This window comes from Monodon monoceros, unplaced genomic scaffold, assembly GCF_005190385.1.
Source record: "Monodon monoceros isolate NGI ecotype Baffin Bay Population unplaced genomic scaffold, NGI_Narwhal_1 Super_Scaffold_18, whole genome shotgun sequence".
Taxonomy (NCBI): domain Eukaryota; kingdom Metazoa; phylum Chordata; class Mammalia; order Artiodactyla; family Monodontidae; genus Monodon; species Monodon monoceros.
In genome coordinates this window covers 59,658,868-59,681,879 of record NW_021703774.1, presented here as the reverse complement: position 1 = coordinate 59,681,879, position 23,012 = coordinate 59,658,868, and the positions used below count along the sequence as shown (strand labels likewise).

The following is a 23,012-nucleotide window of genomic DNA, read 5'->3' as shown; positions in this document are numbered from 1 at the left end:
ACCTTTATTTTTTTTTCACCTTTATTTTTAAACATTTGTGGAGAAAAAATATTTTAAGTAAATAAAAATTATTCATAATCCCACTACTAAGAGACAGCTAGTGTTAATATTTTATGGATTTTCCTCTAGTTTTTTTAATGCGTGTATTACGTTTTGTTGTTAATTCGTTGTTGTTCCAAAACTGGGATCTCACTGTGTGCAACTGTGTATTCCTCTCTTCTGTAACATACCATCAAGAGCATGTCTTCCAAAACAATCACAATTTTGATCATGAAAACTGTACACTTTTGTCTTCTTCTATTCAACCAATAACATCAGGAGTAAGATCAAATGTGTATAAAAGAGGGGTAATAATATGCCCTGGTGGAAACGCAGGTGTTGTGGAAAGCAGTTCTTTTCACAGTCTATATCTTAGATTCCTATCACATTTATGGCCTCATGCACTCTCAAAACTTAAAACAAGTGAAAACATTTGAATGAAAAATCAAAGGGCTGAGGCAACTCCAAAATATCATTCCTAATTATTTAGGGATTGCAAAATTCAGAGGGAGGCATGAGATAAGTTTCTGAAAAAGGATCACTGGAGGGAAAGCACAAAGAAATGTTTGTAGTAAAAACTAGCTGAAGCTATTATAGGCTATTGGACTGGAGTCTGGAAAAGGCACAAATGTTCAATCTGATCCCACTTGCTGTGTGGGTCAGGACATGGCTTGCAGTGAACGAAGCAAACCTACCAGCATGACAACGGCGGTGGCCTGCGAGCCAGTTAGCACTTAAGTGCACGGGCAGCAAATAAGACGCAGCACACTGTCCTGAGGCCAGTCCTGTGGGGCAAGTTAGCCAGAGGTTTCCTTCGAATGGCAGACCCACACAATTAAATTGTATTCTCACTTCCAAGGGCTGACCATTCCAAGTCAGAGCCAAGTCTGTTCCACTTAAGCCCAAACTGTGTCAGAATTCAGTGGCAAGCAAACATTAGTGGCAAAATACACAAATCCCTCACCATAAGTGTTTGTAAAAGCCATTCACAATTTCAAGGCATCAACCATGACATCATCTTAGAGTTATTCTAATCATCTACTAATGGACCTCTTCTTATTCTCATTTCATCTTTGCCCTCACATGCAGCTGAACCCAAGTCAAAATTGTTATGTTCAATAGTACTTTTAACATACCACCATTCTCAAAGGCTTTAATGCCACCAAATCCCTTAAATCAAATTAAAATATTTAATCATGGCTTTTAAAGTTCTCTGGAAGCCCCTGGTCCTCTTCTTCCACATCAGTTTTCATCTTACTTGCTAACCAGCTAAGCCCAGCTCATTGGCATGGAATTACATGGAGAGCCACAAAAGCGGTTATCCCAGCTCTGGGAGTAAATCCTAAGGAAATCATGTAATACGTGGGGAAAGTATATACACAAATGGGCCAAACAATATTTATATCAGTGAAATGTTGGACACCAATGATTTATTATACAGTAGAAGAATTATTAAGAAAATTATGCTATCAGAATTCCCTGGCAGTCCAGTGGTTAGGACTCTGTGTTTCCACTGCAGGGGACACTGGTTTCGATCCCTGGTCTGGGGGAACTAAGATCCTGCAAGACATGTGGTGTGACCAAAAAAAAAAAAAAGAAGAAAAGAAAAGAAAGAAAAAAGAAAAGTATGCTATATTGTCTTGATGGAATAGTATAAAATTATTACAAACAACTTAAAGGGATGGGAAAACAGGCATGGGGAAATTGAAAAACAATAACAACAAAAACCTTGAGAGTGGACACTGGCAAAGGTAGGAAAGCTCTCCAGTCTTGCCATCTTTCATGGCACCTTGGTGAGTGAGTGAGATACAGCTCAGGCAGGGCAGAGGGAGCCCTCGAAAAGGCACAGTCTGAAAGGGGAGGGCAAAACCTAGATTGCTCAGGACTCCGCCTGAGGAGAACTCCTTCCTCACCCTCCTGAACCCATTCTCAGACTACAAAAGAGTGGATTAATAGTAAAATCGGGGGCTTTCCTGGTGGCGCAGTGGTTGCGAGTCCGCCTGCTGATTCGGGGGACACGGGTTGGAGCCCCGGTTGCGGAGCAACTAAGCCCGTGAGCCACAACTATTGCAGCCCACATGCCTAGAGCCTGTGTTCCACAACAGAGAAGCCACCGCAATGAGAAGCCCACACACCACCATGCGCACAGCAATGAAGACCCAATGCAGCCAAATAAATAAATAAATTTATTTATTTTTTAAAATTTACATACTATCAAAGCAAATGGAAGGCTTAGAGTGGCCCACCCTACACATGTCCTTCTACTCCAGGGAGCAGCATGGCTCTGGGATCTCTCTGCATGGCCAGAATGGGTTATAGAAAGGTTTTCCAGCTTTAACTCTTTGTTTTGAAGTGTTTTCACTTGTATTTCCCCTGTCACACTCCCCAAGGGTGTGAACTCTGGTCCTGACCTTCTATATTCAGTGGCACCCCCACAGCCCACTGGCATCAGGAGGAAGGAAGGGATCACGGGATGAGCAGAGAAGCTGGTGCAAATGGAGAGCTTTCAGTCAAAGGGTGAGAGGACAGAAACACCACCTGGACCCTCAGAGAACAGTCTGACCAGGGTTCGAAGGAAAGTATTCCAGTGACCCCCAAATTCAAGGTACCTTAAGGATGGAAGAGGGCTTCAGAAATGAGAAGCCTCTGCAACCCAACCACCAACTCAAGGGTGTTGGGGAGGGAGAGGGGAGTGCAGGCCAAAAGCAGGCAAGGCTAGCTTAAGACCCTGCACTCCTGGTCCACCGGGGTTAAGGGCCTTAGGATAGGCTCAAACTATGTGGCACAAGTGTGTGTGGGGGGTCGTGTTAAGGAGTCCAAGCTGGTACCGCTCACTCCTCCACAGGGCAACAAATCAAGAGAAGAGTTGCTGAGGCAAGGAATAGCAACTTTATTTGGAAACCCAGCAGACTGAAAAGATGGTGGACTAGTGTCCCAAAGAATCATCTTGCCCAGGTTTGGATGATTGTTTCTTTTATAGAACAAAGAGGGGGAAGTGAGGAGGTAAAGTTTTTTGTTTTTTGTTTTAATGGATGACCACAACAAAAGCAACAATGATTGCAATTACCAAACACGAAACACACTCACACTATGTCATAATATTGACATTCAGTCCAGGAATCCTCCACTGTAACAGCTCCTTTACTTTGCAGTGAAAATTGATTTGTATATTTTTTGCCTCTGAGTCCTTGTGGGATTTTTTTTTTTATTCAAACAGAAAGTCGCAAAAATTATAATCATCCTCATCAGTTCACTCAGTCCCATGTAATTATTTTTTTCATCTTGATCTTCTGTTAGCACTTTTATGAATTCATCAGTTTTCCATTAGAGTTCTGAAAATGCTCATTCATTCAGTTCAGCAGTGTAGTCAGTTACCAGAAACCTGTACCTGTCAGAGTCTTTTCCGTGAATTCCTTGAAGATGAAACCCTTTTATAGGAACATTTCTGCAAAAGCATCAGAGTACACCCAGAACTTTCTGTAAATGACAAAAGACTTAAAAATGACCACGGTTAAAGATTTGATGAAAGTTCATAATAATGGAATTGACAAGGAAATTTAGTTATTTCTGAGATATACATTTTAAAGTAATAACTAGAATTATGACTTATAACATTATACCAGAACATATAAGAGGTAACGTTTAAAAAAAGAGAGAGAGAGAAGCTATTGCAAACATTTCCTGGTTCTGGCCAGACTCTGGAACGGATGTGTTACTTCCTTCTTTCCTGCAGCCATTCACAGGTGGCCCTGGTCAGGACAAATGTGTTTTAGCTTAACTTTCAGGCATGGGAGGCAGGGTTACCAGAGATGGGCCATCATGTGTACTTTAAGCTACAGGCAACAGCCCTTTAGTAATTAACTTGTAACAAAAGCAATAGAATACAAAGGTTAAAGGTTAAAGTAAAAGATACAGATCCAGTGAGTCAGATTTGTTCTTCCCTATTACAGTAGGGGATGGAGGTGGGGTGGCGCCAGAGCGAAGGTCCTGCCCACTACCACAGCCTTTTCCACTCCTCCAAGCTACCAAGGCACCCAACTCTGCCCCCTTGCTCCCCAGCCCCTTCCACGGCCCTCGCTATTAACCCCACCTTCCACGACCTCGGTAGTTCCTGTGCCTGCGCTACCACTTCCTTGCCGCCGTGTGGCCTGAGTTATCTCACTGCAAAATGAGGATAACAGTAGTAACTAAGGGAAAATTGTTACAAATATGCAGTGAGTTCAGTACATGTAAAACGCCTAAAAGAGTGCAGGATCTCAAAATGAACGTTCTAAATAAGTTAGCTGTTAATACTCTCTCCTTTGCAAATTCTTCGCCCCATCACTCCCTCCCAGGGATAAGGCGCATCCCTTCCCATCTCTCGCCCGCTCCTCCGCGCTATTTCCCGCCCCGCCCACCCGCAAGCGTCGTCCCGCTGCAGCACAGGGGGTTGGGATGGGGACGGGGGTGGGGCACGCGGCACACAGCCAAGTGCTCTGAGGATGGTCTGAGCGAAGAGCGGCGGGAGCTCCCCTCAAGGAGCGAAACTGGCAGCGTGGAGACGCTGGGCGGCGGACACCCGGCGGCGTCCAGTATGTCCGAGGGGCCCTGCCCGCGCCCTCCTAGCTCGGGCTCCCAGCGCCCAGCAGCCACCGCGCTGCAGGGGCCGTCCTGGCTCTGGGGAGGCGGCTTCTCGGATCGAGGGCGGACGGCCGCAGGCCGAGGCGCAGAGCCCGGGCGCTGGGTGATACCACCGGCCCCGCTGGGCAAAGTGCACGTCCCTTCCTGGCGCTCCTTCGGGTGGCGAGGAGGGTTTTTGACCAGAGACCTGGGGAGTAAAAGAAGGGTCACCGGCTGGGGTCAGTCAGGCAGTGCGGCCAGAGGCGAGGCAAGGCTGAAGAGAGGCGCTGGGAGCCTTTTTGCGGAGAGCGGCTCGTTGGTCTAGGGGTATGATTCTCGCTTCGGGTGCGAGAGGTCCCGGGTTCAAATCCCGGACGAGCCCGAACCTTTTCTGTTTACGCCTAAAATTTAAAAAACAGTTTCTTTTTCTTACACGGCTCATTTAGAGGCTGAAATGAAAGTAGTCCGGTCCCTTGAGCTCGAATCTTGATCGTCTTCGCTTTAGGAAGTAAAGGATTGGATGAGATCAATTCGTTCAGTATGTGGTCTTTGTACGTCTGAGGGCAAGGTATGAAAATGCTTGTACCATTTAAAACACACGTACTTGGAAAAGAGACAAGCCTCGTGCGGACTCCTGGGCACCCCTCGAACACTTCCAAACGTGAGCAGGGGGCGCCGTGGATTAGCGGGACCAGGGTGATGGAGCGCGCTGTCCTCCTCCAGCGGTCGCTGTGCGTGCGGACATGCGCGGGCCTGGGCAAGTTTAAACCGCACCTGTAGGCAACCGAGATCGGAACTCAGTCCCTAACACAAGCGCTCGACTCCGAAACTGGCAGGAATGGGGACAAGCATTTTCAAAGTATTACATGGTTAGCAAACTTTCTACGTTTTCATGTTACGTCTTTTAATGGTATTTGAACGTAAAGTGTGTTCTAAGTTCAAAAAGTCTCAATTTTGTATTTTCCACCAACGTGTATTTATTACATTTATGAATCTATTCTAAAATTAATTTCTTTAGAAATTATTAATTCCTGAAGAAGGAAAAAAGGCGGGCTCGTCCGGGATTTGAACCCGGGACCTCTCGCACCCTAAGCGAGAATCATACCCCTAGACCAACGAGCCGTCGTGTCTCACGGCTTCCCGTCATTATAAAAGAAGGAGGAACTACTTAGTCCCGCGCCCCCAAGTGGTTATCCGTGTAATATGTTTATATCCTTCAGCTGTTTCGCGTTCTTGTGTTTTCGATTTTCTTTCTTTTCTCTCTTGATCTTTGAAAATCAATGACAGAGAAGAAAACAACAGTGTCACTACCAATGGCATATTTACAATTCCATTTATATTTATGGCTGATAAGTTGCAGTGAGTGTGTGGCAATATCCCTGTGGCAGGCGGATTCCAGATTCTCTCCCTTGCTGCGTTCAGGATGTTGCTCTTTCCAATAGTAGTAAAATTGTCCGTTTCTCGCCTACACCTTTCATCCTAGTGTTCAAAGCACCACCTTTCCAACCTTGCAAATTACCATCACTGTGTTTTTACTCAAACTGTTTTTCTTCAGCTGGAAAATCTGTCTCTCTCTCTCTTTTCCATAAATCCCAAACTCTGACCTTCTCAGAAAAAGATCCTTTAACATATTAAAACCAATTTTATGTGGTATATAATTGGGTTGCAGTCTTGTCTCCTCTAATCATTATTTATTAGAGGACAAGACATCAAGACTAACAGCAACACTGAATTCTACTGTATAATTGACAACCAATTGTTATATAATTGGTGCCCAATATCTTTAACGCGTGGCTTCTTTACTATATTTTGAATTATTAAATACTTAGTACTGAGGCTTATGCTGGCAAAACTGGTGCTCAGTGAATAATTTCTGAATGACCACCATTTGTTCCAAATCCCTTAAAAATACAAATTTTGGTATTTGGACAATCACTAATTGTGAATTGCAACTTTAGCAAATAACTAACCAGATAGGAAACTACAAGTAGACAGGGTGACTATCCTGAACAGGCCTATTTGTTTATTTTATGTCATATAACATTCATTCTCCAGTTTATTCATTCATTTGATTGCTCATTCGTTCAACAAACATTTAGAAGCGCTATGTGCCAGACTCTGGGTTGTCAACTTTCTTCTTATGGTTTGATACGAGTAAATTGCAGTTCTGGAGCTCTAACGTTCAGTCCCCACCCTTTGTTTTATTGGAAACTGTCCCAACTTGAGTCTTCAGTCCTCCTTAGGGCCCAAGGCAAGGAGAATAAGAATACCTTTTAAGATGTTCGTTAGTTCTAGATGCCAGCAGAGTTTATACATCAGAACCTAACTGGAAAAAAATGTGCCCTGGACACTTAAGAAATTTCTATTTCTCCCAAGAATGAGGAAACTACAAAATATAACTCGTTAGGTAAAATAATGTAACCACTTCAGTTTTCTGGAAACCTCCATCTCTACAGTTACCAAGAGGTCTGTCGCTATGCTCATCTTTCCTACTTGCATTTACTACAGTTATTATCATTTTAGGGCTTTTTTTTTTTCTTACTCCTACTTCTCTCTAGTGATTGAAAGGGTTTGTCTTTTACTCTGCAGGTGCCACTAGGGTATCACATTTGCCCTCCCAACCATGATACAGGAAGACTGACGGTAACGAAACTCAGGATATCAATTGCCCAACTCACAGTGAGAAATGTCTCTATCCTGGTGAGAGGAATGCCTGTGCTCTCTCTCCAAGGTACATTCTCCCCTCATAGGTGAAGCAGAAGTAGTACATAGGTGGCAGCAAGGCACAGGGAGACAGAGGAGCTTGAAGAACATTTTATTCCAGCCACAGTAAATGAAGAAGCCTGGTGACATATCCTTCTATACAATGAACCCTAAAGACCCCATTACCCATGTTCCCCCAACTTGGTGCCCAGGGACACTCGAATTTTCAGATTTTCAAAAAGTTCCTAGAAAAATGCAACCTCTTTCCTGGATTGAGACATTCTCTCTGTAGAAATGTTCATGAAACTGGTTTAGCGCCAGGTAAATCTTTCTCAGTGTGGCCTGGGATTCATCTTTGACTCTATCTGATATTCATCAAATCTCAGTCATCCAGGAATGGCTTGCTATCACCACCCACAGATCACAGCATTCCATTTTCTTCTGGCAACAGACCTTAAAAAACAAGGAGGGAGAGAACGCCAGTGAGAGTACAGCGGGTGGAAGAGAATTCTACTACAATCACAGAGATGTCGGAAATTTTGGTGCCTGACACCCTCTTCCTACTTCTCCCATTAATTCCAGCTCTAGAAAATTCTGTCCATATATATTTGCCATCACTAGTTGCTCCTGGGTGCCCCCTATCTGATCTCTATTAAGAGAAGACTTAACGCCCTGAGATGTTCCCAAGGCAAAACCCCTCCTTAGTGCATTTATTGTGCAGTGCGTGGAGCGGGAAGTCTTTGAGGCCAATGGATCTGCACATAGGTAACTATTATCAGACAAGACTCTGCACATGATTTTCCTTCTTACTGACTCTGTGGGGAAAATTCTCCCCAAGGAGCCCATTCTTTTTAGAGGCAAGGCAGCCCATTAAAAATGACTTTTCTCATCTGATGGAAAGTCTTCAGTTGATTCTGACTGTATGCCTGGACTGATTGAGCTGGAAAGAGGAGTTTCCAGGAGGAAGAAGGAGGTATCTGAAGAGGAGGTTTGTTGAGTGAGACCTTCAGGCTCACAATAGTGATTGAAATCCAAAGCTTTTGTTTGTTTGTTTGTTTTCCATTTACTATCTCTACAGAAGAATCAGAAACTACAATACAAGGCCTATGGCTAAAATCAACCTCACATGATTTTTTCTTTGTAACTTCTCTAGATTAATTCAATAAACATTCATTCTTCTATTCATTCAACAAATATTTATTAAGTATCTACTGATGGTCTGATATTGTTTATCGTGGAAACACTTTGCTGCCCCAGCAGGCTCCGATTTCACAGTAGCCCTTCTGTTGCTTCCTTGGGCTCCACACCTAGATATCTAACTGCCTTCTGATTGACCGTCTGGGTGTTCTCAGCTCTTTCAGCTGTGTTCAAGGCCCAGCTCATTAGCTTTCCTCACAGACCAGGTTCTCTTCCTGGGTTTTTAGTCTTAGTTAACTGGTAGCATCATTCACCACTCTGGCTAGAAATTGGAGGTCACATCTGTCTTTGATTAGACTTCCCATCTAATTTATACCCAGTCCTGTCATTCCTTTTGTGAAATGTTTCCGCAGTCCTCATCTTCCTCTCCACCATCACTGCCAACACCTTATCTCATGCTCTCTTCACTCTTGCCTTGTCTGTTGCAGGAGTCATCCTTTTAAAACACAGATCTGAACTTGTCACTTCCTTCTCATCACTCCCCACTGCCTATACGATAAAGACAACCCCAGGCTCTTCAAAATATTACCACAGCCTACTTTTCCAGCATTCTCTCTTTCCCCTCTTTCACTCATTCCCCCTGAAGTTCCAAACCACACAGGATTAACCCACTATTCCTTGCACCCAATACTGCTTTCTTGTTTCTGAGTTTGCTTTTCCTGTTTCTCTCTGGTGAAAATTTATTCAGCCTTTAAAATCCACCTCAAATGCTACATCCTCTGTGCATCTTTTCCAGACACCTCACAGGCCAGTGGTTCTCAGAAGAGGGAGGTAGCTGTATTGAGGTACATCACAGTCAGTGGAGAAGCTTTTAACATAACATGTGTCTTTGAGAACCACTGTCCCTGTTGGCCTTACGGTTTCTCCTTTGTTCGACCTTCTCTTCAAGCATTGAAAAAGATTTAGTTCAGTAGTTGCTTGCTACACTGACTGGTAGACTCTGTGCTTCTTGAGAGTAAAGTCTAGGTATTCTACATCTGCAGCACATAGTAATTGCTCACTTAATGCATTTGTATTCTTTCCAACCTATGACATTCCAGAAACACTTCATGAGGATCTTGCTGAGAGAGAAATAGAGTGAAATCGTTCTTTTTCTTTTTCGTTTTCCCTCACTAGTGCTAAAGTAATTATTATGAGTTTGCTGAACTATAAGGGTAGCAGGGTAAAATAGCTAAAATATCAGGAAAGGTGTTCATAAGGTTGACTTGAGACAAAACCCTGAAATGAGGGGCTGCATTTGGGTGCTCTCACCATGCTCTTCTCCCACTCTCATCCTAATTGTCTAATACTTGTTTCCTTCTCTCACACTATTGGCCTCCCATCTGGATTTTTTCCTTTTTTTCCTTCACCCTCATTTTTCTTGTGCTCCTGTCCTTCCGTTTCTCCCTTTTGTGGGCTGTTCTCATAAGGACTCTTCCAAACACTTTCCAGAATTTATTGGGCAACCAGTAAGTGGCAGACACCGTTCTGGGCCAAGGTAGCCAAGTGGAGCCGGCTCAGAACGGCACTTCAGAGTCTGGGTGGGGAACTTGACAATGTTTATTGACAAATCGAGGGATATTTTGTTTACAAAAGCAAAACAAACAAAACCCCATTCATTTGTGCTCCAGGTAGTAGGAAAGAGTTCCCCGTTCCCAACCCTTTTTAAGCCAAAACAGGGGTCTCCTAAGAGGAGATTCAGACAAGATGGAGACTTCTTTTTAAGCTAGTAGATTTCTCAATATGCACACATAAATTATCTGATCCAGGCAACGGACAGGCCTTAGAGACAGGACAAGGGGAGAGATGTGTTCTATCTGAACGACTGAATCAGAAGTCTCTCCCCATCGTAGCCCTCGTTCTTTTTTTTTTTTTTTTTTTAATTTTGTAAACGAACTGCTTCTTTTCCTTTAGGTAAGGCTCAGAGAAACCGGGAAAAGCTGAAACAGGCGAAGACAGACAATGAATACATCTGGAGGACTGGACCCTTAAAGAGGCAGAGGAGACGCTGGCAGGGGGGGCGGGCGGGCCAGGACAGACCAGCGGACAGCCACGCAGGCAGGCAGGCAGGCAGAGGGCTTGGCGGCGGTCGCCTCGGACAGCCGGGGACCTCCAACGCCGGCGTAAGGAGCCTGGGTGGGACCGAAAAGGCGGGGCCCCGCCTGCAGAGAGGGAGTGATGGACAGTCGGTGCCTTCCAATCGGGTCCTTCAAAGTGCGCGGAGCAGGCCAATGAGCGGACAGCTGGGGCCGGCGCGGGGCCGAGGTCTGGGCGGAGGGCTGGCTGGCAGCGGCTGGGGCCGCGAGCGGGGATTGCGGCGTGGAGGTGCTAGCAGACGCGGGCGGCGGCGAGTCCCGAGCCCCCGGGCCGGAGCCGAGCTAACCGCAGTGGGGACCGGGGCCCAGAGCCGCGGCGGCTGCGGCCGGAGGACGATGGCAGCGCCCGCCGGGGCCGGGGCACTGATTGCATCCCCAGACCGCAGGCGCTGGCTGTGGTCGGTGCTTGCGGTGGCGCTCGGGCTCTGTGAGTGAAGCCGGGATGGCGGGGGCGGCGGGGCCAGGTGGCGGGCCCTGCGCGCGCGGGGTGCCGAGGTGGGGAGGGGGCGCGGCCTGCACGCCCTGGGGCCCGGGGAACGGAGCCGGCGGACCCCGCGACGGGCTGGAGAGGCGCGGAGCCTCTTTCTTCTTCCTGGATCCCTGCGTGTGGAGGAGGCGGGGAGAACTCCCCACCTTGCTCATTCCTGGGGGGCTGTCTGGGGAGCGGGCCCGGCGGGAGGCCGCATTGCGCCCTCGCTGAGTCGCCCACCGTCTCCGCCTGGCGACTCTGGGTCGCCCAGGCCCGCTTGGGATTCCGGTTCAGGAACCCGGGCTTCTGGCGTTCTCCACCTTTGGGAGGTGGCGGAAGGTTGCAGGGTTTTCATTTGTAGGGCCTTTGTTGATTGTTTCCCTTTAAGCGACCGTTTTGTTTTACCTTGTTAGTTCCATTTCCAGTGCTCTCCAGCGCATTTTTTAAGCCTCTGAGATAGACGGGTCCCGGAGTCTCATTTGTCTCATCTCTGTCGTCCGCAGAGCACCAGGAAGAAATTTACATTACTTCTGTGTTAGGATGCAAAGAGCTGGGAATACCACTGGAGTGACTTGGCTTAAAAGAGTTTGGTCCAATCCATAATAATTACAGTCCTAGTCACCGTAGTTTGACAAGACATAGGACATTAAAAGGCTCATTTTTCTTTAAAAAAAAAAATCACGTTTTTTTCCTTGCCAGATTTCATGAGTGAGACATAAAGTAAACCTCAGGCTGGATTTATTGAATTGGATGAGTTGTTTTACGGACATCTGCAGTGGCGTCTGCCACAGGACTTTTTTTGTGTGTGTTGTTCAAGGCAGAGTACTTGTTGCTGTCTCAGAATGTGGTTAAGTAATGGTCATAAAGAGAGCCAACTCCTAAAAAACCACGGAGACTTGTTCATTTCTTTTGTTTTGCGAAATGTCAGTTGCATGACAATATCTGAACATGAGTATACTCAGTAATTACTTTCATGGAAAAGTTCTTAATGTAATCTTTGGAGCCAGGAAAAATACCATTTAATGAATGATTCCAGGAGCTGTAAAGTATAAACGTAAAAGCCCCCCCACCCTCTGGAGGTTGACAGATGAATATATACTTTGTATATATAAGACAGTCCATTCTGTATAAATATCTCTCCTGAGGGGGGAAAAAAGGGTTAAAAAGCATGGGGGTTTTTTGGTGGTGGTGATGGTGGTAATATTCACGTTTTAAGTGAAGAAGTAGGAAATAGCTTAAAACTAAGGTGTATCAGAAATCTTGTGTGTTCAGAGAGAATTATTATGCATAAGAGGCAGACACCCATCTTTATTGAGGACAAGAACAGTCAGAGTAATCTTAATTAAACTCAAGGAATTAAAAAGTAGCAGAACTGAAAAACTGAATATTAATGGATACTAATACAAAAAGATCATCAGAATTACATCTATATACACCTTGGACATACGTAGCTCTTCCGTAATGAAGGATGAATGCTGATACGTGAAAGTCAGCAGCTGGTGTTATTGGTTAATTTTAGAAAACTACTGAATGTTTCTTCTTTCAAGCTACCTTGTCTTATCATGAATAACTGTACATAGCAGTTCATGTTTGACAGAAAGTCTTCTCAAGTTTGATCTAGATACAGGTATTCAGCAAACATTTACTAAGCATTTTTTAAGTATTAAGCACCAAAAGTATTCTAGGAAGGACAGTCCCTGGCCTCACATAATGTATCATTCAGTGGGAGAAACAAAGTGTGATAAACAATATGAGAAGTCTTTCATTAATGGTTTGCTGTGAGAGCACTAAGGAGAGTCATCATCTCAGACTGAAGTTCAGGCTGCTAGAGAAAGGGATGCTTAAGCTAAGTAGGTGTTGGGAGAAAACAGTATAGGCAGAGTCATGAATGAACCTGTTGGTAGGTCAGTGTCGTGAGAAGTTGGAGTGTGTATAGGAGAGATGGTGGGAATTGAGGCAGGAGAGCCAGCCAGAGGCACGAACTCCTAAAGGATCTTGTTTGCCATGCATAAGGCTGAATTTTATCCTAAGGGCTGTGGGGAGCCTGTGAAGGATTTCTGTGTTTATCGAGGTGTGAAGTGTGAGATAGAATGGTGTGAGGCTGAAGAAACCAGAGGGTTATTGTAACAATCCAGAGGAGGAGGATTGAAGACCTGAATTAAAGCAGTGGGATATGAAGAGAGGACATATCCATGAGCTTGTTAGAAAGTGAATTTGGTGGGGCTTGGAAATCAGTTTGATGTGGACTGGAAAGAGAGGAGTGTAAGATGACCCTAAGGTTTTGAGCTTGGAAAGCTGGGCATAGTTTTGGAAAGTAGGGCTTTTTACAGATGAAGATTATGGATGAGGGGAAAGGAGTGTTGGAAGAAGAGGATGGTAAAGTTACTTTTGGATATGTTGAGTTTAATATGCTGCTGATATATCTCAGTAGAAATGGGACATTTAGGTAGATAGTTTTAGAGGTGAGGAGAAAGTTCTGGTAGGAAATAGAGAGCTGGGAGGCTTTATGCGGGTAGTAGTTAAAGCTATGGATTGCTTGGATGAGGTCAGCAAGGAAGAGTGTATTGAAGGAAATAGCAGAAGGCCAAGGACAGAGTCTTGGGGTATACAGAGCCTGACAAGGAGGCTCGTTGAGTAAATGAAGAACCCGAAGAGTGTGGTGTCTTGGAAACTGAGAGAGAGTGAAGTTTTAAGGAAGAAGTTTTAACTGTGTCAGATGAAGAGAGAGTGAGTACTTCAAGGATTCACTGAATGTGGCAATTGGAATGTCTTTGGTAACCCTTAGGTAGGAATGAACACACAGTATATGAAGAATAAATCTCATTAATTTGCATCACCCATTTCAGTAAATGGCACCACCATCCATCTAACTGCTCAACCCAGAAACCTGGGATCTGCCCTTGATAATGCCCTATCCTTCACTCCCCACATCCAGTCAGTTCTCCCATCTCCAAAATACTTCTAGGAATCAACCACTTCTTTTTTTTTTTTTCTCTCACCCACTTTTTTTCTATCTGTGGTCCACTCCTAGCATTTTAGTCGAAATCACTGTCATTTCTTGCCTGTGATACTGTGATAGCCTCCCAGCTGGTCTCCCCATTTTCCCCTCTTGCCTCTTTTTAGTCCATTCTTCACACAACTGCAAGAATGACTTTATAAAAATGCAAATCAGATCATGTTGCTTTCTCATTTAAAATTCTTAATGGCTTCCCATTGCACTCTGAATGACATCCCAACTTCTCCCCATGGCCTATAGTTGTCTATGTGATCTGGTTTCTGCCTGCCTCTCTGACTTCAACTTGTGCCCCTTGCTCACTATATTCAAGCCATGCTGCCATCTTTCTGCTCTTAGACACTCATTCCCACCCCAGGTCCTTTGCACTTGCTTTTCCTGCTGCCTGGTGTGCTCTTTCCCCAAAACTGCCCAGAGCTGTCTCCTTTTCATCAGTGAGGCCTTAGCTTAAACGTCACTTCCTCAGAGAGGCCTTCTTCAACCACCCTATCCAGTGGGGTCCCCTGTTATCATTTCTTGGCCCTTTATGTCCTTATTGTAATTCCTCACTATTTGGTGGTTCTTCTCTTTTCTCCTCCACTAGAATCCAGGACAGAGATAGTGTTGGGCTTGCTTATAGAAGTATCCCTAGTGCTTAGCGTAGCGGATATGATAGATACTAATAAATGTTTATTAAACGGCAAGGAGGCGTAGGTGTGTCTTGATAACAGTTTGTTAGTAGTTTGCCACACGTAGTTAGGATTTAGCCTGGCACATAGTAGGTATTTTTAGCCTGGCACATAGTAGGTATCCAAGAAATGTTTGTTGAAAGAAGGAATATTTTTTCCAAGTGTGATTTTTATACATTATCTGATAATTGTCACTCTTTGAGTACTATTTCATATTTCTTCAGAAATGTATGGAATGAATTAACACTCTTCAACCACTTTAAGCACTATAGTTTTGGAATTACTACTTATTATATACCAAAATTGTTTTATCATGTTTGTTATAGTATCTAAGTGTTTTATCAATAAAACTTTTATATTTTTTGATGTTTGTTGACCAAATGTAGACTTCAAATATTATCCCTGCAGTTGAAAGGCCACTAATCTAATTACCACTTCCCACAGCCTTTTACTCCTTATTTACTAGTTGAGATAATAAAACAAAAACTTAGTTTTGTATTTTTTAAAAAATATTCGACCACTCATTTTTACCCTAATTCCAGGGTATTCACTAGGCTCAGAAGCTGCCAAAAAAAGAAATAAAGACACTATTAAGTGAAAGAGAGATATATGTGAAAAGTATATAAAATGCAAATTTGTGTTTTCACAAAGTCTTTATTCACTTATTCAACCAAATGAACACCTACTGGGTGCCAGGCACTGTTTTAGGTACCGTGGATGCAGCGGGGAGCCTAGATTCTAGTGGGAGGTGACAGACTATTCAAATAAAATAATGAACACCAAAGGACGGTTTAAATTCCTGACAGTCACCACATTTAAGATATTCACCTATTGTGAAAGGCTGCGGTAAAAAAAAAAAAGAGGGAGAGGGAATACTATTGGCATTACAAAATAGATGTTTTTTTTAACTTTCAAAGGATCCATTGTGGGATTTCATTAATGGTTGCTCTTTCCTACTGAGTTTAAAATGTGATTTAATTGGGAAAAACATAAGGCTTCCCTGGTGGCACAGTGGTGGACAGTCCGCCTGCCCGTGCAGGGGACGCGGGTTCGTGCCCCGGTCCCGGAAGATCCCACATGCTGTGGAGCGGCTGCGCCCGTGAGCCATGGCCGCTGAGCCTGCGCGGCTCTGCCAACGGGAGAGACCACAACAGTGACAGGCCCGCGTACCGCAAAAAAAGACAAAAAACAAAATATAATACACACAGTTTTTCAGAAATATTGCTGCCTCCCCTCCACCTAGTTAATGCTGGTCTACCTGCTAAATATTTCTCACATTCCTTTCTATCGCCACTGAGGCTGATTTAGTGCAGCCACAATCACATTTCTCCTGGATGATTAGAATCTTTTAACAGGAGCCCAGTTGTGTTTTTATTGAATTGTATCTTTATCTGAGAGTTTAGATTCTCTGTGTAGGACATGCATCTCACGTGTACCTAAACCTTGCAAAGATTTTAATCTTGCTAAGACCATTGGTGTCATTTTAAAAAAGAGAATAAATGGTTTGCTTTGACATGGAATTCATTTTAGGTTAGTTTGGTCTTTAGCCTCCATCAAAGGAAATTTAATTATTAGAAGAACTAAAAGCATTGCCTGAGGTCTCAAGTATCAGATGGCTCTGGGTCTCGATCCCTAAGGCTGGTGAGGTATGAAGGCTTAGTATATCTTGAGTGATAGTCCTTTCTTCCTTTTCCACTCTTTGCCAAGTGCTTGACATTAGCAATGCCCTAGAGTCTAGACCAAAGTCACTGGAATTTTGGCTGCTAAGAAGGCAGAGGTCAGTTGGCTTTGTGACCATTTGTAGTGCCTGAATTGAGAAATTGCAGTTGTCTCCTGGGACCTTTATATCTTTGCCCTTAAACCTCTTTATTTATTTATTATCTTTTTGAATGCATGTGGACTGCTGTAATTTTTTTTTTCACTTATAATTTTCCCTTGGTCCCATTAGGTCTTTATGAAAAGGATAATTTCATTGATAGATTCTTCTTCAGTGATTTATTCTTTTTTTTTTTTCCCTTCCAAACTCAAATTCTCTTTAGAAATTGTGATCCTTTGTAATACCTTTGATCTACTGTCAGGGCCTGTGGCTTGAATAGTTTTCTAACAACTGTGATGTGTTGTACCCAGTTCTTAGGTTTAACTAATTGGTGTTAGAGAGGCAGTATGTCTTTGTTGAGCCTGAGTTATTTATTATTATAGATAAGATTGCCCCTTAGAATGAAATCCCTGACTTGAGTTTGCTAGTACTGTGCTGTAACTTGTAACCAGCTGAGCAAATGTCAATGAATTTGCAATGAACATTTTCTATACTGAGACTCTGATATTCTACTTTGGGATCTGGGGAGTTCGTTATGTGCAGTTTAAAACCATTTTAAAAATGCTTTTATCAGAATTAAGAAATGTCTTCTTTGCTCTCCAAACGTTAGAGAACCCAGTGTGCAGTTATGCAAGTTTAACGTAATCCTGTGCTTCTTCCAGATAACACTTTAAAAGATGAAGGTGCCATATTGTAGACTAAGCCTCAGTAAGAACTTATATGACCCTGTGGCAGACGGTTTCCTACAGTTACTCACATCCAGGTCATAATTGCTATTTACCTTCCTCTGAAGGGTGTTGCTAGGAAACATAAGCAAAGGACTCAGCTTCCTAAGAGAAAAATGTGTTAAAATGCAAATATTTGAAATCTCCTAAATGGTAAGAAGGGCAGAGAGAAAGTGAGTAGTTAGGGAGAAGTTTTGAATTAATTAACTCACATTTTATCTATCTATCTGCCTAGATATAGATACAGATTTTATATATATATTTATCTTTATATATATCTTTTTCTTTTCAGCCAGGTATAACTTAGAAGTTTGGATATAAAACTGGGTTCATGTTATTTCTTTTGTTCTGCCCTCATTTATTGAGTGTGTACCATGTGCCAGGCCTTTGCTAATCAATTTACATCCATTATCTCATCTCCTTACAACTCTGTGTGATAATCATTATTTTTATTAATTTTACAGATGAGGAAACTAAGAATCAGACAGGTTGTGTAACTTGTGCAAAATCACACAGCTAATATATGGTAGAGTTGGGACTCAAAACTCCAAAGCATATATTTGCAACCACTCTGCATTATTATAGAATTTCTCCTTCAAAGTTTCTAACCACTTTTTCGGAGGCTTCCAGGATGTCTTAAATGTTTGCAAAGAGTCTTTTAACTGTCCCAGGGCATCCACCAATGTCCTCATCTCTGTGGTCATGTTTGTGCTGAGAACCCCATGCCTAGATGCTGCTTGCTCCACCCTAGAGGGATGAAGCTGCGCGCCTTGAAGCCCTCCTCACTAATGATGCAAAATCGTGCTCTGACTGCTCTTCAGGGATTGTTAAGGGTGTGGTTCTTGTAGTTTCTCACTCTGATACTGCTCCCTCTGGCAAGGACACAGCATGAATCCATTTATCCAAGTGTCTGACACCATACGAGGCTCAGCAAGTTTCCTTGCCCTTCATCAGGAGGCACTACATGTTGACAAGCCGCTGAACCTTCCCTCTTCACTTGGGCTGAGTTCTCCCTGGAGGCTGTGCAGATCCTTCTGCAGTTAGACTCCTGGCAGGCTTGCCCTACAGGATGTCCAGACAGGCTCAGTGTGTTCAAACCAGAGGCTTCTCACTGGCCGCCTTTCCCTGGCCCCTCCACCCCATTGGAAGAGGTTCTGTAGCCCTGCTGCCTTGCTGCCTACCTTGAGCAGAAGTTCCAGCCCTTGTCTCTTAACTAGTAGGGACTTTCAGTCTTGATCACTTTCAGCTGTTTGGAATTTAATTCCTCCCTCCCCCCCCACCCCAGTGACTGCAAGTATAGAAGAACCCCAGTAAGGCTTGCTGAACTTTATACACTAGAGAAATTAGAAAATATTTCAATAATAAGCAGAGGTGATGCTGATTTGTATATGGATTTCAGAACAGAAAATGCTAAGGGGCAATTTCTCATTCTCATTTCAAATTACAGGTCCACAGTCTCTTACCAGCAATTCCAAAATCCCAAAAGCTCTGAAACTGAAAGTTTTTTCCTAAGTTTGATACAAACTTTTTTTTTTTAATTTATTTATTTTTGGCTGCGTTGGGCCTTCGTTGCTGCGCGCAGGCTTTTTCTAGTTGCGACGAGTGGACTTAGTTGCTCCGTGGCATGTGGGATCTTCCCGGACCAGGGCTCGAGCCCGTGTCCCCTGCATTGGCAGGCGGATTCTTAACCACCGTGTCACCAGGGAAGTCCCAATGCAAACTCTTTTGGCTGCAAAATTTGACCTGAACTAATGAGAGACTATTTTCAATCGTGATCCACTTGGTAAGACCAATTATATGTTTCAATACAGAAATACTTATGTGTTTGTTTATGGGATGCTGCCCTATACCCGGTTGGGGCTGTTTATATAATATATAGTATATGCATTGTATTAATTTTCTGAAATCTGAAAAAATCTACCTTCTGAAACACATCTAATACATAAAGCTAATGGCTTGCCACTTAATCGCCTTTAATCTCCTTTCTTAATTTATGCTACTTTGGACTCGGCCTCCTCTTTATTCAAGGGGTTCTAGATCTGTAAACTGGCACAAGTCTGGGAATTGATGGAGGAGACATGACTTTTTGTTTTTATGATTCAAGTTAGACTTTTGTTCCCGTGACCTAGAGCTTTTCTGCTTATGTAGATCAAGTAAGAATTTAGTTGGCTGCCCGTCTGTATCACTTCCAGGAACACTGTGATCACCTAACCAGCGTTGTGTGTCCCTGTGAGTCAGACTATTCTGGTTGGCTGCTTTCCCTCTGCTGTCCATTATGGTAACTATACCTGCCTTGCTTTTAACAGCTGAGTGCTGCCACTTCCCCTGACACTCCAGGATCCAGTTCCTTCCATTGCATTTAGGAAGCATCACATCAGTGTTAACAATTCCCTCTGTAAGTTCTGGCTTACAGAGAAGAGTGGTCCCGGGGCTCTTCAAAGATGCTGGGGCTCCTGTCACAAACTTATTTCTCATAGTTATGCTGAAAGGCATGTCTTCTGGACCTTCCCAGGGTGGATGATTGTGTCTTAAGTGACAGATCCACTCTAACTTTCCAATCTTCCTGAACCTTCATTAAATCCCTTCCCCTAGGGACTTCCCTGGTGGCGCAGTAGTTGGGAATTCGCCTGCCAGTGCAGGGGACACGGGTTCGAGCCCTGGTCCGGGAAGATCCCTCATGCCATGGAGCAACTAAGCCTGTGCACCACAACTACTGAGCCCGTGTGCCACAACTACTGACGCCACATGCCACAACTACTGACACCTGCATGCCTAGAGCCCGTGCTCCACAACAAGAGAAGCCACCGTGATGAGAAGCCCACGCAGTGCAATGAAGAGTAGCCCCCGCTCGCCACAACTAGAGAAAGCCTGCATGCAGCAACAAAGACCCAATGCAGCCAAAATAAATAAATAAAGTAATTAATTAAAAAATCCTTTCCTCTACATTAAGCCAAGGCGGGTCTGGCATTCCAAGTTCATTTACTGTGGGCCACTTTGGGTCCACGTTGTAGCCAAGGAACCAAAACAAACTGTTAGAGCTCTTTCTAATGCCCTGAGTTGCGGCATTAAATGCAGAATATCTATTTAATGGGCTCTTATCGATCTATTTGGCCCGATTCAACTTTCTGTTCCTTCCACCATTATCCCACATGCTTAGTATCCATTCCACACATATTCCCTGATTTCTGTCTGTGTGAATTAGAAAAATCAAGTAGTTGTTTTGCAGTGTAGTGCATCTCCTCATGGGTCACACTTTGTACCTGTAGGGGCCTTCTATGACTTGAGTCTGGTGATAAGTCTAGAATCAAAGAGTGGGATGGGTGGTCGAGACAATCAGCAGTGTCTTTCAAGGCACCTGCCTCAGGGGAGGCCATTAAGGTTTCCTCCAGCAAAGCAGGGTTAATCTCAGGCTGGGGTCTGCTTCTACTGACAGAGAAGACTCTGATATTTCGGGGTTCAATGTCCCCAGCTTTATCAGGGTCTTCCCAGCAGGGTCCCCACTCCTTCTCAGTCAGTGCCCTCACTTTAACGGTAGACACCTGTGAAGTTGGGAATTCAAATTGCTTTGTAATTCAGCCAATCTCAGGATGAAATTCTGGATTTGATTTTTAGCAGTCTCAGCCCTGTGGCTGTAGGAGATAAGGGTCCCTTTCAGGGTAGACATAGAAGTTTTCTGGTCATTTATGAACACTTGAGCTGGGAATTTGAATCCTTGAGCTCATCCTTTCCCCACTTTGTCTAGTGACTTTAGGAGCAATTAACCAATATCATTATCCTCATTCGTTTGACAAAAATGTTCAAAGGTGTTATATACATGGTCATCCAGAACCTTGCCTTTTGTAAGTGTTTGATTAGGAGTATTCACTGGTGATGCTTTGCATATCTCTGTGACCACATTGTGTCATGGGCTATCAGTGCTCTCTTTACTACTGGAAATAGTCATTAGTGTCTTTAAGTCTCATCAGAGTGGAGAGCCAGTTCCAGAAACCCCAGAACCAATTCAGAAAACTCATCCTTAAGATTCTCTTCTTCCAGAACCATTCTTGGTACAAAAATCTGTATTAGTCAGAATTCTCCACAGGACCAGAACCAGCAGGATAAATGGATGGATGGATGGATAGATAGATAGATAGATAGATATTTTAAGGAAATGACTCACACAACGGTGGCGGCTTGGCAAGTCTAAAATCTGCAGGGTAGGCTGGCAGGATGGAAATTTAAGGAAGTAGTATAGTTGGAGTCTAAAGCCAGTCTGCTGGTAGAATTCTTTCTCATAGAGGTCAGTCTTTGTTTTTTTAAGACCTTCAGCTGATTGGATGAGGCTCACCTAACACTAGGCAGGATAATCTGCTTTGCTCAGAGCCTGCCAAATTCAATGGTAATCTCATCCCAAAACACACCTTCATAGAAACATCCACAGTAGTCTTTCAACAAAGATTATTGGTCCAGCTGGTGGCCCAGCCAAGTTGACACCTAAAATTAACCGCCACACCAGTAATGAATTATAAAAGCTAAGACATAAGTGGAGATCTCAAATTGTTGATTTCCCTTGATTGTAAACAGTTCTCTCCCTTGCTCTAGTTTAGCACTTCCTGTTCACACCTCAGGTCAGTGTGATCTGACTTCTGCCTCCTCTCACCTAGTTGACACTTCGATAAAGGTCCCCTGAGGTTGCCAAACCAAGTGACCTATGGGTATTTCAGGTCTTTTCTTCCTGGACTGTTTTGCTTCCTCGACATTTTTGACCACCTTGATCTTATTTCCTTTGTCTTTGTGACATTACTTGTGATTCTCATCCCTCTTCCCTGTCTGCTCCAAGCGTCCTCCCTCTGCCTGTGCCCCAACGTTGATTTTAAGGTTCTGCTCTCAGCCATCTGCTAGTCTCATCGTGTGCTCGTCTTTGGTGACCTCATCCGATTTTGTTCTTTTTACTGCAGTTCATATCTGGCAGGTAAGGCATTCGATAAAGGTTTGTTAAATAAATGGTGACTCCCAAATATATCTCCTGTGGTCTGAACTGCAGACTCTTACCCACTGCCCATATCCATTTGAAGGTCTAGCAGCACCTCAAACTTTGTATGTTCAAAACTCCACTCCATGTATCTCTCCTTTCCAAACTCTGCCTCTACTTCACTCCAGTGGCCATTATTCTTGTTGTTTCCCACTGTCCCATTTGCCTCTCTCTCAGACAAGAACTTGGACATCATCTTAGAATCCTTCCTTTCCCTCACCCCACCTCCATGGGTTTCATCAGGGCCCTGACAATGTTTACCTTCTATTTCTGAATCCACCCCTTGTTTTCCATTGCGCTTGGACAAGTGCCAATCTTTCTAAGTCCGGATGACTGCAAGAGCGTCCTAACCGGTCTCTCTAATGCAAGTCAGGTTCCGCTCAGGTCCACCCTCCCAGTTGTTGCCAGAGGGATCTCTCGTGGGCAGCCTTAATTGTGCTACCCTCTGCTAAGACCCTCCATCCCTTCCTGTAGTCTCCAGGGTAAGCTCAGGTCCTTAGCTTGCTTCATGTGTTCTGCCCTGTCACCTGCCATTCCCTTCCTTGCGCTTTATTGATTGTTTGCAACGTTTCTGCGTGGTTCGCTATTTTGTCTCCTTGATTTTCTGTGTGGTATGTTCACTCTGCCTCCTGATTACCCTTCTCCCTATTTATTTACTCGGCTACCCCTATTTAGCCTTCCTATCTCAAGTGCAAGC

The 23,012-nt window shown here is 43.9% G+C and overlaps 1 protein-coding gene and 2 non-coding genes across 3 annotated transcripts in view; 2 read left to right on the top strand and 1 right to left on the bottom strand.

The window, feature by feature from the left end:
* The first annotated feature begins 4,948 nt into the window (after positions 1 to 4,948).
* On the top strand, positions 4,949 to 5,020 carry TRNAP-CGG. Its single transcript has one exon. It is a non-coding gene; the product is annotated as a tRNA-Pro (tRNA).
* A 668-nt stretch (positions 5,021 to 5,688) lies between these two features.
* On the bottom strand, positions 5,689 to 5,760 carry TRNAP-AGG. Its single transcript has one exon. It is a non-coding gene; the product is annotated as a tRNA-Pro (tRNA).
* A 4,988-nt stretch (positions 5,761 to 10,748) lies between these two features.
* MPZL1 (myelin protein zero like 1) overlaps positions 10,749 to 23,012 on the top strand; it is a 59,919-nt gene continuing 47,655 nt past the window's right edge. Inside the window, exon 1 of the mRNA XM_029230093.1 lies at positions 10,749 to 11,040. Within this exon, the coding sequence (XP_029085926.1) occupies positions 10,749 to 11,040 (292 nt within the window). The remainder of the gene's footprint in view (positions 11,041 to 23,012) is intronic.